This window comes from Schistocerca americana, chromosome 5 (assembly GCF_021461395.2).
Source record: "Schistocerca americana isolate TAMUIC-IGC-003095 chromosome 5, iqSchAmer2.1, whole genome shotgun sequence".
Taxonomy (NCBI): domain Eukaryota; kingdom Metazoa; phylum Arthropoda; class Insecta; order Orthoptera; family Acrididae; genus Schistocerca; species Schistocerca americana.
This window is the reverse complement of record NC_060123.1, coordinates 490073179-490087446: the sequence shown is the minus strand read 5'-3', so window position 1 is coordinate 490087446 and position 14268 is coordinate 490073179. Positions and strand designations below refer to the sequence as shown.

Genomic DNA, 14268 nt, shown 5'->3' with positions numbered 1-14268 from the left:
TGTCAAAAAATTGCTAAAATCCAGTTATATGAAGTCTTCTTTAAAGTCATACAATGGTATGTCACTTTTTTGGTTATTCTAATTTTACTAACCTGCACTCACAGGTGAGAGCGGACTGTGAAATATAACAGGGCATAACAGTTAGTGAGCTAATACTCATCTTCATTTCTCAGTTATCTCGGATGCTGCAGCATCTGTAAATGAATTTTATGAATTCCTGCTTTACCAAAATTTGCTGCAACTTGCTGCATTCTAGGCAGTGCAGTTAATGATTTGGCAGCTCCAAGAGAAATTTCAAAAAATTCAGGTTTACATGATGTTCTCTTTCAGAATTACATATTTGTGTAAAACTGTAACAAAACTGGGTCACAAAAATCTGTCAGAAAACTGATGCTCTGATGATTGATTCACCACTGCTTGTATACATTTTTAACAATCCCTGCTTATGTCATCCATTATGAGAAACAGACAATGGAAAATCCAGGATGAAATAATGGCAATATTATGAAAAGTATGTTTGCTACTCACCAGATAGTGGAGATGCTGAGTCACATGTAGGCACAACAAAAATACTGTCTTGGCAGCCACAGACTGCATTAATGCATGTGAGAGTTGGGTTTGTGTGTGTCTGTTTTGTCTAATTTTGATGAAAGCCTTTTTGGCTGAAAGCTTACTTGTTTGACAGTCTTTGTTTTGCCTATCTGCGACTCAGCATCTCTGCTATATTGCTATATGATTGTTAGAAACAGAAAATTTATGGATTACAATCAAAAACTTGCTAGTGTATACTGTTGGCCATATCCAGATGCACATTAATTTGTTTCTCTCAAATTGCAACATAAAGTTTTACATGGCTTTTTGCTTTTAGTATTGAAATTCGTGAAATACGTCCAATAACAATGCTCTTTATTAAGTTTCTTATATCATGAAGATTATTATTTGGAGAATGTCCCTAACATTTGCATCAGTTTATTCCATAAATTCTAATGAAAAGCTGGTTTCACTTCTCCTAAAAGGTATTCTGGAGTTACAAAACAAAAACTGTTTGTCATTCTGATTAGTAACAGTCCCACCAGTGTACAGATATTTGTATGCTTTCTAAGGTTGAAATGAAATTAATATCAGAATGTGAGTTAGTATAATAAATTGAGTCTAAAAGACCAGATAAATGAAATAACATTGCTAAAAAATTTATATAAGCCTATAAATGTGGCAGCCTGACACCTGAGCTCAACTTTTCATGTCATACTTATCCTTATATGTATTGATACTTTTCAACTGGCAACAGGAAAAGATTCTCATCTGACAGATGTTTTTAACTGTAGGCATTGTTTTAAAATATGAGAAAAGATAACAAATTTATGTCCTTCTAAATTATGAAAAGTGCAGTAAAGTAGTAATAAAAAATTAAAACTTATCACTAATGAAACTGATGGTGAAACAAAGCACCACAGTGATACAAGTGGAACTGTTCTGGGAGATAATAAATTAGGAGAGGAGAGGTATAGTGGTTTTTTGGTGGTGTATGGCTTGAGATGACAGTAGGATTGATGAGTTAATATACTGGGCTGAGTGTAATGTGAGAGGTTGGGGGTAGGGAAACATGGGATTTAGGCTAAGTGTACCCAGGAGAGGGAAGAGGAAACAAAAGTACAGAATAGAAAGAGAGGAAAAAGTTCTTGAATAAGTAAGAACAGGGTGGAATTAATAACATTAGTGTGTATCTGTTTGTCTGTTACTGGTAACTCATTAAAGTTGTTTTGAGGTAGGATATGGAGAGCCTTTAGGCATAGGGTTAGGTATGAGTTGGCTTGGAAACTACAAATGATTTGGATTGGAAGCTGGGTGGAATGATGATGTTGATGGAGGCAAGTTTGTAGGAAGTGTAGAATCCACAATCATGAGGGCTGGGAATTTAAAGAATTTGCAAATAATTCATGTAGGGAAGAGGATGATTAAGTGAAAATAAATGCAGAATGTGTCATATTAAAAAAAATTGAGGGAAATGTATTCTTTTGTTATTTTCTACCAGGATTGACACAACACACAACATTAATAAAATCACAAAAATTACAAATCACTGAAAAGCTGGAACAACCACCCCATAGGCTATTTCATAAACAGTAGCTATGGTGAACTGATAGAATGCAGTGTTAAGTGGTTAAGCTATGGTGATGTAAGTTAACCATCAGTCTGTGTGTATGTCCACTCTACATTCCATTAATTCATTTGTTGTCAACCAGTAGATGGACTGTATCCGCTGACTGCTCAGTGTCTACACCTTAAAACAGAAACAGATTGGTAACAAATAACCCTTGCTCTAATATGGCAGCTACTCACGGGTAACTGTCTCTGTGAGTATCAACAAATCTCATTATAAGTCATTTTGATATAATTATGAGACACCAGATTCCTTCCCACTATGAATGGCATATGGAGCTATAAGCAGTCTAAACAGTGGTGACCCCAGTGGGTTGGTAGAATGTGTGAATGAAGTTTAGTCATGTGAGGACTACCCAAATACTTCTCTTGTTAGCGTCATGAACACATTATTGTGCATCAACCCTGGGGTGTTGTTCTCAGTTGAAGTGAGGCCATCTCTCCTCCTACCCCTCTCCTCCCAACCTCCCCTATCATGTGCTGTGGTCAAGCCTCCTACTGCCCTCACAAGGAGATGGCAGAGGAGTGGCTGGTTTCTATGGGCAGAGCTTATTTTTGACACCATCCTAGATAGTTAAGGTTTACATCAGTTTGCTGTCTGTGACTTCCGTCTTTGGTAATACACAGCCAGATAATTCCTTTTTCATTTGTATGCTCACACAGAAAGCAAGATCAGGATTAAGAAACTCTGTGAGCTTGAGTGGCATTGACTAGCAATGTGGAAGGTACCTTAATGTTTGTGATACTCTCCTGTGGGTACCTTGATGGGCTTTTAACTGGCATGATACAATATATATTGATGAATAGATTCAGAACTGCCTCTGTTGGTACTTCCTCAACCAATCTGATCATTTGCTGTTTAAGTGTGCACACAATTTCCTCTGCCTTCTCTTAGCTGTGGAGGTAGAGTGGAGCAGATATAAAATGTACAGTGCCATGAAATAATGACCATTATCCATCATTGTACACTGTGATCTCTTGATCATAGAATTTTGCTTAATGCTTGGAGCATGACTTCAGCAATGTTTGGAACATTGGAGAGTGTTTCTTCTACTATTAACTTTATGGGATTCATAAATGGTGTTGCAAAATCTACATGGAATCACTCTGAGGGTTAATGGTAGTGGGGCTTGATGAGAAGCATGCTGATGGAGATTGTTGATGATCTGCAGATGTACCTTTCTGTGGCAGCCATAATTTTCATCCTGTAAACATGTTGACATTCTAGCTATTTCATTTGTGTTAATCCTCAGAGGATTCTTAGTAGCAAACTGAAGGAGTGTTGTGAGAGTAAAAGTTTTCTACATTAGCATTGAAGAAAGCTGATGACATTGTTCTAAAATATTGACAGCAAGGGTTGAGTTGGTGTAAGCAAGCCACCTAAAACAGATCCCCTGAGCCATCTTTGTCAGAGTGTAGTACATACTGGTAGTTTGTGCAATAATAATAATAATTAGAGATGGTTGTGTGATTTTGGATTCCCATAAATGTTTAAAGCCCCTTGAAGTAAAGCAGCTTGTGTTATCTCTTATAATCTCCTGGGGAGGTGCAAAAATACTAAATATACTGTGTAGGTTAGACACTGCAGTGTGTATGGTAGCAATCTTTGTATGGTGAAGCCAGGTGAACCATTCAGAGGTGTCCTCACACATATCAGAATATAGTGGTTCCCCACCTTATTCCTTGGAAGGAGCCCACAAAATCAATGAATTTTTCCTGAAAAGGGGAATCTACCAACTTGTACACTAACCACCCCCACCTTAGTCTTTTATCTGGCTTGCAAATCACACACACACACACACACACACACACACACACACACACACACACACACACATTACAGTTGCCTAATCATAACTTTATATCTTTATCTGTTCACTTCCAGATGAAATATTTCATGATTTTGGCCCTCATTTTAAAAGTTCTGGATGTATTTGAATAGCAGGAGCACCCAGTCCCGTGAAACAAGTTCAATTTATTAACATATCATGCTTGACAACAAAGACTGTTATCCTTCATAGAATGTGGCTTAACACTCTCTCCCCTTTGTATTTTCTCTTTTATTTCAAACAGCTATTCATCTCATTGTTGATATTCTCTAATGTCATTGAAAAACTGCAGGACAGAACAGATCAAGAGAGTTTCTTTGTTTTCTGCAGGCTTATTGTCCACTAACTTCCCACCCTCTTCAGATTCAGATATTTTGCTCAGTCATCAGCAGTATTGTTATTTGACCATTTAATACTTCACACCTTAAACTGAAATGCCAATCTTCTAGTAGACCAATGCCCAATTCTTCCAATCTTATGTGGATGGTCAAGGACCCAAGTCAACACTTGGTTGTTTCCATTTTAAATTGCATGTGATCCAAATAGCATTTAAATCTCTCCACTCTGAATAACATGGCTAAAACTTCCAACTCCTACATTGAATACCCCTTTTCAAGCTCTAGAAGCATAGGCAATCAATCTCCTTCCTTCCTCTTTTTCTGTAGTAAAACATCCCCTATTCCAAATGCTGAGACATTAGTTTGCTAGGTAAATGGCTGATTGAAATCAGGATGAACCAGAACTTGAGATATCATTAAAGCCTGCTTCAGCACCATGAAGGACGCTTCTTGCGATAAACCAGTTGATACCTTCACCCCTTTCTGTGTAATTCATTCAATCAGCAAACTCTGATATTAATGCATAGAAGTAGTTCATCATTCTGATGAACTGAGCTACCACCTTTAAGTTCGTGAAGGTCAGAAACTGACCAATGGCTTGAACACTAAGGTTATATGCTCCTTCATGGCAATGTGTTCCAAGAATCTCATCGACACATGCAGATTTAAACTTGGGTGGGTTGACCATTAAAACACTAAATCATTGAGACAGTGATACACAAATTGAAACTTAATGTCTGCAAATATACTATCCATCAACTGAGAAAGTATTGCCACACCAGTGGGTAACCCAAAAGGGACTTGATTGAGTTCAAAAATATCCAGTCAATACTCCAGCAACGTATCAACGCATAACTTGGGGGTCAAGACGTCAGAATACTCTGAATGTAACATTTTACTCCATTTTGAGTTCCTGTATCTAGGCATCCCAATTGTTCTTCTGTCAGCTTTGCTTCTTCTTCTTCTTCTTCTTCTTCTTCTTCTTTTTTCCTCCCAAATTACTTGTTTACTACTGGCAACTATGGCCTTCCCCATTTCTTATGGCTACAAAATGTAAAACTCTCTTGTGGTCTGAGTTTAAATGAAAAGTTCACTCCAATCAGTAATGAGGCTGACCCTGGTTATAAGGTCAGTTCCAAAAATATGAGGGCTATTGAGAAAGTAAGGTCCATTCAGCCTCAAAATGGAAATCACAATGAAAGTCAAAAATGTTCTATTTGCAACAGCTTGCTACATCTTGCAGCTACTTCTCTGCATAGTTGGTGCTCCATCTTAAACATTTGTTGTAGCATTGTACCAACTTTCCAATACCCTCATCATAGAAGACAGTTGCCTGTGTGTTCCGCCACTTCTCTACACTGGCCTGCAGTTTGTTGTTTTTGCCAAAATGTTATTGTCATAGCCAGGGGTTCATGTGAACAGAGATGAACATGAGCCAGTCCTAATTCCGGGCTGTGTGGTGCATGATCAAACAATTCCCATTGAAAATTCTGCAAGGGCTTCCTCACTGCCCCTGTGTTGTGTGGCCAAGAATTGTCATGAAGAAGGAAATGCATGACAGGTACATGGGATTCCATAAATTTAGGCTAAACCTCACAGCGGGCAGACATACTTGGCAGGAGACACTACTGTTATAGGCATCTTTACAAGCTCAGTGTGTACTCAGAACTGAAAAGAGTGATGTGACAAGATTCACAGGCATACTAGAGACACTGCCCAAGACGTCAGTGCAAAGTTTCATTGGATTTTCACTGTCGTTTCCACTTTGCAACCTATTGGACCTTACTTTCTGAATAGCCCTCATACAATTTTTTGCCAAATTCTTACTAACAGAAACACTAATCTTCGATGTAAATCCTTCTCTACCAATCTTCACTGCTACCACCCCTTTCACCCAACATCAGATTGATTAGCCACTTCTTTCTTCAACTTATTCCATTTACAGTTAGCCTTACTGACACAGCGCCAGTCATAATCCACAGCTGAAATAGTATTTCCTGGATTTAGCAACCATGGACTGGCTCATTATGAACAGTGGAACAAACAAAGGCAAATGCATTAGCTTGCCTGCTCTTATTGTATAAATTGTTCTTCCTTCACCTTCCCCTTGTGGCAGTAATTGTCCAAGACCCCAGTTCACACCCTTCTTTGGTTAGTTTCTACTTACATGCACCAGCTCACCACATATGCAATGATTTATTGCTTTCTCCCCTTTTTTCTGGGAATTGGGCTGTATGCCTGGCCTCCTATTGTGATACTCTCTAGGTCAAACTGGAAAACCTTTTGTTCAACAGTATAGAAAGAATATATTGTCACTCACCACACACAGGAAGCATTGATTTGTATACAGGTACAATGAAATGACTGCTTAACATTTAAGCTTTCAAACAAAAAAGTCCTCCTTCAAAATGCAACGCACAAACATTCACATAAGTACATCTCACATACACATGAATACTGCCTCCAGTTACTGTGGTCTGACTGAGTGTTCTGCCTTCTCCCACTGTCTTCATTTTCTTCACTGTTCTCCCATCCCAGATCAGGCATCCACTTCTCCCTTCTAAACTCTACATATTCCATTGTTTAAACATTTCACACCAACTCTTCTAACTGTGTCCAACTAACAGTGCCCAAATCTAGGGATTTTACAAAATACTGTTCTTTGTCTATGTATGAGTCTTAAACCATGTAATATTTGTTTGATGATTTTCTTTCCAGGATGTAGTAAACACACCACCAACACAGTTTTCTAACTTTCCCCATATACTTAATAATAAATTCATGAGAAGCTTCTTCTCATGAGAAGCTTCTTCCCTCCAATATTCCTTGTAAATGAACTCCTGCAATGCCCAAGATGGAGTAATTTGACATATTTCCACCCTAAACTGATTGATCATCCTCCCTTCTCAAATTGCCTCTAAAACACATTCCAACAAGTCATCTTTTACTTTAGCAATTACTGGCTTTAATATCTGTATATCTTTAATGTCTACCACCTGGGCTTTTCATTGAAAATCTACCATAAAATACAAAAAGCTATTTTTTTCAGTGGAATCTGATGATAACTCAACATAACCTGCCAGGAATCCTTGCATAGGATAAGGAAACTTCAAGAACAGTTTATCTAGGATTGTATGCTTCACCATTTTATGCATAAAACAGAAAAAAGTACTTTGCTGCATATGTGGAAGCACAAATATAATCAGTCACTGTGAGAAAATTTGAGAGATCACATTACAGCAATACACTTCTAGTAACCAGGATTTACTAACTTCAGCATATTTCTTGCATGCAGGATTTATTGTGCTTGAGGTACTACATTTTGTCAGTTCAGCATAAAAAACTATTTTTCATATGTTTCTGAGACTAGTGGTATTTAATGTTTATAGTGGTATTATCATTGTTATTATTATTAAAGCAGTCATTGCTTTCAGTATCAGTTCATTTAGCAATTGGAATTCATCCATTAACTTCCATGTCATATGAGTGTAATTCATTTCATGAGCTCAATTTATATCAATCTCTTCTTCGAATATGTGCAGTGTCATAACACTTTTTCTCTTGTTTCATTTTCAGCAAATACATATTTGCTACATATTTGATGACTTTATCTCCCATTAGCTGAATATGGAAAACATGCCTCAGCTCAGGAAACTATTCCGTATGTTAAAGCACTTCTCATTTGGAAATCTCACATAAAACTCATCTCCAATTAAGTATACAGTGAAAAAGAATTATTCTGCAGTTATTTTACACTCAGAACAGTGTAGCTCAAGCTGCATCCTTGCCTGTTCAGCTCTGTAAACATAAATAAAACTCTGTGCAAATTACACCAACAGAACTTTTAAGGTCTGAAGTTATGGTACATGTTCCTTTTTCTCTCTCTCTTCCCACATCTCCCTCTTCTACAATATCAACAAAAGATATAATTTTTGTTGTATTTCACTGAGCAATTTTGGTCAGTCAGGCCTATCTAAAAGTAATTTATTTATAAAATGCAATCACTTTCATTCTGCCTAGCAAAGCAACTATTTTAAGTTCTTGATACATAATATAACGCTAAAATTTTATGTACCAGGTGGGTTCCGATTCAGCTGATATGAACAATTTCTTGACGGCACCAGAAAATATTGCAGTTGTAAAACGCATGCTGATAAAGTGTGCAGATGTGAGCAATCCAGCAAGACCACTGAGGCTCTGTGTTGAGTGGGCTCGCAGGATAGCAGAAGAATATTTCAGCCAGGTGAGGAGACTTCATTAAGCTGCAGTACATTGTTTTTCAATTTATTTCTTTTCAGATGCTTCTTAAATATGTAATTTAATGTTTATAAAACTTCTAAGAAAGCTAATCAGTAATGCCAGCACCACACTGACTCATCTTTGTTTCATATTATTTTCTGTAACATAGGGCTTTCTCAAAATCTGGAGATTGTAACTTGTCATTCTTGAGTTCCCTGTATCTGCTTATAGGGTGACAAGTTTGGTTACATTTCATCCTAATCTTCGTTTTCTCAATAAACCATAACAGGCTGCCCTGAAAATTAGTATACCATACACATGGGATAAGTAAATTTGTTACTGTACTATAAGAGGTCTGTTCAAAAAATTCTGGAGCTATGTCCACAGAATTTTTCTACTCTTACCTTTTACTTATTGTGCATGGTTGATTTTGGAATACTCTCCTCCACAATTAATACACTGCTCCCAATGCCATTTCCACTTCCAGAAGCAGAAGCTCATCTATCATTGCAAATCTTCATCCTTTCAACAGGATTTTCAGCTTTGGAAATAAGAGAAAAATGTCCAGAGGTACCAGATATGGAGAGTATGGAGGATGAGGAAGCATAGTGATCTCATTTTTTGTGCAACAGTCACACATGACTCATGAGCCATGAGAGAAACTTGTCAGCAACATGATGCATTCCAAGATGCAGTTCAGGATTTCGTTACATGATCTTACTAAAATGTTACATTCTTCTGCAACCTCTTGGACAGTCAGTCTTCAATTGGCATTCACAATTTCATTGACGTTCCTGACACGAGCATCATAGGCAGATGTCGAAGGACGTTCTGAATGAGAGTCATCTTCAACTTCCATCTGTCCATTTTTAAACCATGTGACCCATTTGTAACATCAAGTTTCCATATCATTTTGTGTGTCTCTGTAAAGGTTTTCTTGAGTTTCACGCAAAATGCAGGCATGTTGCTCCTATAACTCTGCCATTTCAAAATTCGCAAACTGTGCATCACAACATTATACTTAATACAGCACTGAACAATAACTAACAGACATACAACAATGAAACTTCTGGCAGTTACACATTAAACACAGGTATGTGCAGGGATGCCAACTGCATTTCACATCAACACACCATTGGCATGAAATTACAAATGTTCTGGAAATTACAAATATTCTGGGATTTTTTGAACAGACCTCATAAATGTCACCTCTAATACTTTTGTGTCTCATCAGCACTTAAAATATGTCTGTTTAATGTAATGAAAATGAAGCACTCTCCTAATATATAAATAATGTAAGTGTGTAATGTAGTTTAAACTTTTAAGAAAATGTTATATGAAAACACCACGTGGAAGCTGTTACTATGAATCATACAAGCTGTACACTTGGAATGTAAAGGGTCTAAGTTGTAGTAAGTGGAATTTTAATTTAAATGTAAACTAGATCTGGCCATTATGTCTAATAATCAGAAGTTAGTGTGAGGGAAGAGGATTATAGTATTGTCTGTCACAACTTGCTAATCTGAGTGAAGTTGATTGTGTTTTTGGACATACTAGCATAGAAGTGTACTTGCTAGATGATAAATGCACATTAATCAGTAATTTATTCCAGTTGGGAGTCTCTCAAGTTCTCAGTCAGGGAAATTGAATTTCTTGTAAAGTCAGTGAATATTTAAGCATGAGAATAGTGGTAATACATTTGAGTAGATATCATGCCATGGAGATGGTGTACCAGATGTAGAATGTGGGGAAACATTACATTACAGTTAATGTAGAAATCAAAGATGGGAAAACTTTATGTGGTAAATGTTATAACCTTTAATCACCAATAATTGCGTGGATATTCAAACACACTCACTTATGAACAATAGCTGGTTACATGATAACAACTCAGTATCTCTCATTCGACTGCCGTGCCGTGACATGCGGCCGGCGCCGTTCGTAGCTAGGTGGCGCTCCCGCGCTCAGCCGAGTTGCGGAGCACCTCTGTCGCCGTTTGCGCGTACTGTTGTGGCGGCACTGTTAAATGTCATGGCACTGTCACAAAACTTTTCCCCCCTTGGGGGGGGGGGGGGGGGGGGAAACACTCACTTCCTTGGAGACATGGACAGTGCGGAGACATCCATGGCCTCTTGTGAGGCCCCGAGAAGATCCCGTGGAGAGACACGAGAGTATGGTCGAAAATGTCCAGGATGGAAGCTTGTGCGTGGAACGTGCCTCCTGGACGAGATGATGGGTGAAATCTCCAGAGCAGCAGCCATAGGTGTCGTGGACGTGGGGGTATGCTCCAGCGAGATGGGTCCCGGAGAAGGTGGCGTCGCGACTGGGGCTGGTTTCAGCGTACTCGGAAGCTGTAGCGACGTCAGCTGCATCAACATGTATGGTAGAGTGGCAGCAGTGACAGGACTGGCTTCTCGGGCTGGTGGAGGCAAAGGAAGGGGCGGTGGCACCAGTGTGGCCACCACTCGTGGGCACATCTGGTCGTAATGGCGAACAACCATGCCATCGTCCGTACGTATTTCACAAAGCTGGTGGCCGCGAAGAGCCTTGACCACCCCTGGAATCCATTTAGGCCGAGATCCATACCCTCATGCCCACACATCGGCGCCCACCGAGTATTTTCCCGCACTAGGGGACACAGCACAAGGCCTGACAGGGTGAAGCAGGTGCAGTAGAGTGTGCGGTTGGCGGCCATGCAAGAGTTCAGCAGGGCTGCGATCACCCAGAGGCGTGAAGTGATAGGAACTCAGATATTGCAGCAGAGCGTCATCTGTGGAAAAATCACTAAGGAATTTTTTCATCTGGCTTTTGAAAGTGCGGACAAGGCGCTCGACCTCCCCATTCGATTGCGGATGGAGGGGCGGTGCAGTAACATGATGAATCCCTTGTCCAGTACAAAAATCACGGAAGGCCTGCAAAGAGAACTGAGGGCCATTGTCCATGACGATCGTGGATGGAAGACCTTCTAGCGCAAGTATTTTGGACAAAGCCAGTGTCATCACCACAGTGGTGGGCGACGGACATCGAACAACAAACAGAAACTTCGAGAAGGCGTCAATCAACAGTAGCCAATAAGTACCGAGGAAGGGGCCGGCATAGTCAGCGTGCACCCGTTCCCATGGCTGCGCCGGATCAGGCCACGGAGAGGGCATTGTACAAGGTCCAGCCATTTGTTGAGCACACTGACCACACGCAGCAACCATGTGGGTGATGTCCGAATCAATACCGGGCCAATAATCGTGCCTGCAGGCCAGGGACTTAGTCCGAGAAATCCCCCAATGGCCTTCATGCAACAGTTTGAGAACATCTTTGCGAAGAGAGGCTGGCACCACGACCCGTGGAGATGCGCCATCCGTGGCCAGAAGAACAGCACCATCACGAACAGACAGACGAAGGCGCAAGGCATGGTAGTTGCGAAGGGGATCCGATGCCTGGCCCTTGGTCCTGTCCGGCCAACCCCGTTGAACAAAACCGATCACCTGACACAGGACCTTGTCCCGCGCAGTAGCCGACGCGACCTGCAAACCTGTAAGTGGGAAACCCTCGACCGCACGACGTTCATCCTCATCAGTGTGGAAACAGAGTAGTTCATCACGATCAAAAACCGGGTCGGGGCCCATCGGCAATCGCGACAATGCGTCAGCGTTGGCATGCTGGGCCGTGGGGTGATAGTGAATCTCATAGTGAAAACGAGACAAGTATAAGGCCCAACGTTGCAGGCGGTGAGCTGCCTTATCTGGAAGCGACGCCGATGGGCTGAACAGAGAGAGCAGCAGCTTGTGATCGGTGATGAGGTGAAACTTAGAACCATACAAAAAACGCTGAACATTTTAGGGCATAAATGATAGCGAGCGCCTCCCTTTCAATTTGAGAGTAACGCCGTTGCGCATCATTGAGGGTCTTGGAAGCATAGGCGATGGATCGTTCCAACCCATCCTCATACCGATGGGCGAGAACAGCCCCTTGGCCATACTGTGACGTGTCAGTCGCCAGAACCAAGTGCTGACCCAGACGGAATGTGGCAAGACAAGGCGCCGACTGCAAATGAGCCTTCAGGTGGACAAAAGTTTGCTCACACTTGTCGGACCAACAGAAAGGGACGTTTTTGCATAACAGCTTATGCAGAGGATGAGCTACTGCCGCCACGGATGGAATGAATTTGTGATAATAAGCAATCTTGCCTAGAAACGCCTGAAGGTCTTTGACCATAGACGGCTGGGGTAGAGCGTTAATGGCCACAACGTGCTGACATAGAGGACGTATACCCTCACGGGACAAGTGGAAACCAAGATACACAATGGAGGGTTGGAAGACTTGTCCAGATTGCACTTCAACCCAGCCGAATGCAAAACCCGAAACAGTGAACGCAAATTGCGAAGGTGGTCCTCAGTGGAGGCCCCCATGACAACAATGTCATCCAGATAGTTTATGTAGCCGGGAACGGAAGCCGTGAGCTGTTCCATAAACCGCTGAGAATTGGCCGGCACGCTAGCGACGCCAAATGGTAACCGCTGGTACTGATACAACCCACAAGGAGTGTTGATGATGAGAAATTCCTTGGAAGAAGCATCCAATGGCAACTGATGGTACGCCTCCGATAAGTCAAGTTTGGAAAAGAACTGGCCCCCAGCGAGCTTGGTAAATAACTCCTCAGGACGGGGAAGAGGATAAGTGTCAATGAGGCTCTGAGCATTGACGGTGGCTTTAAAATCACCACACAATCACAGACTCCCGTTTGGTTTAGAAACCACCACGATTGGCGATGCCCATTCGCTGGAGGTAACAGGAAGGAGAATCCCTGAAGCTGTTAACCTGTCTATCCCAGCCTTGACAGGTGCACGCAACGCCACCGAAATAGGGCATGCCCGGAAAAACTTAGGGCGAGCTGTAGGTTTAAGAGTAATGTGGGCTTCAAAATCCTTGGCACGACCCAGACCAGCAGAGAACACAGACGAAAATTCAGAACACAATCCACCCAGCTGTTGATACGGAATATCCTCAGATATGAGGTGCACATTATCATCAATGGAGAACCCGAACAACTGGAAAGCATCATAACTGAACAGGTTTTCAGTGCCCGCATGATCCACCACATAAAACGTGAGGGGCCTAACAACAGACTTGTAGGCAGTAGAAGCATCAAACTGGCCAATGATAGGAATTTGCTGTTTATTATAAGTTCTCAGATCATGCTGTACGAAACAACGTGGGCAAGAAGGAAGTGCGGAACGAACCTGCTTCTGTGGTTGCTGTTTTCGCTGCGAGCGTTGCGGCCCAACGCGACGTTTACACGAGTGAACCGCCGCCACATCTTCGTTCTCCTGTGAAACAGGCAAATTGTCTTTGTCGAAAGTTGACTGTACAGCACCTACATCACACCACGCGTCTATTTGCGCGCCAGCAGTGTGAGACACTTCAAAGGATTGAGCGATACTTAGAATTTCCAACAACGATGGGTTTGGCAGTTGTAGGGAACGTTGCCAAACTTCTTTATCAGGAGCAAGCTGTAGAATAGCATCCCTAACCATTCAATCAGCATAAGACTCATGATGAGTGTCCATGACAAACTGACATTTCCTACTCAGACCGTGTAGTTCCGCAGCCCAAGCCCGGTAAGATTGATGGGGCTGTTTACGACACTGGTAGAACGCCACGCGGGCGGCAGCGACGTGGGTGTTTTTGCGGTAATAGTTAGACAATAA

At 41.3% G+C, this 14268-nt stretch overlaps 1 protein-coding gene across 1 annotated transcript in view; it reads left to right on the top strand.

Annotated features, from left to right (window-relative positions):
- LOC124615911 (high affinity cAMP-specific and IBMX-insensitive 3',5'-cyclic phosphodiesterase 8A) overlaps positions 1-14268 on the top strand; it is a 1662866-nt gene that overhangs the window by 1610538 nt on the left and 38060 nt on the right. The window contains exon 17 of the mRNA XM_047144089.1: positions 8406-8570. Within this exon, the coding sequence (XP_047000045.1) occupies positions 8406-8570 (165 nt within the window). The remainder of the gene's footprint in view (positions 1-8405; positions 8571-14268) is intronic.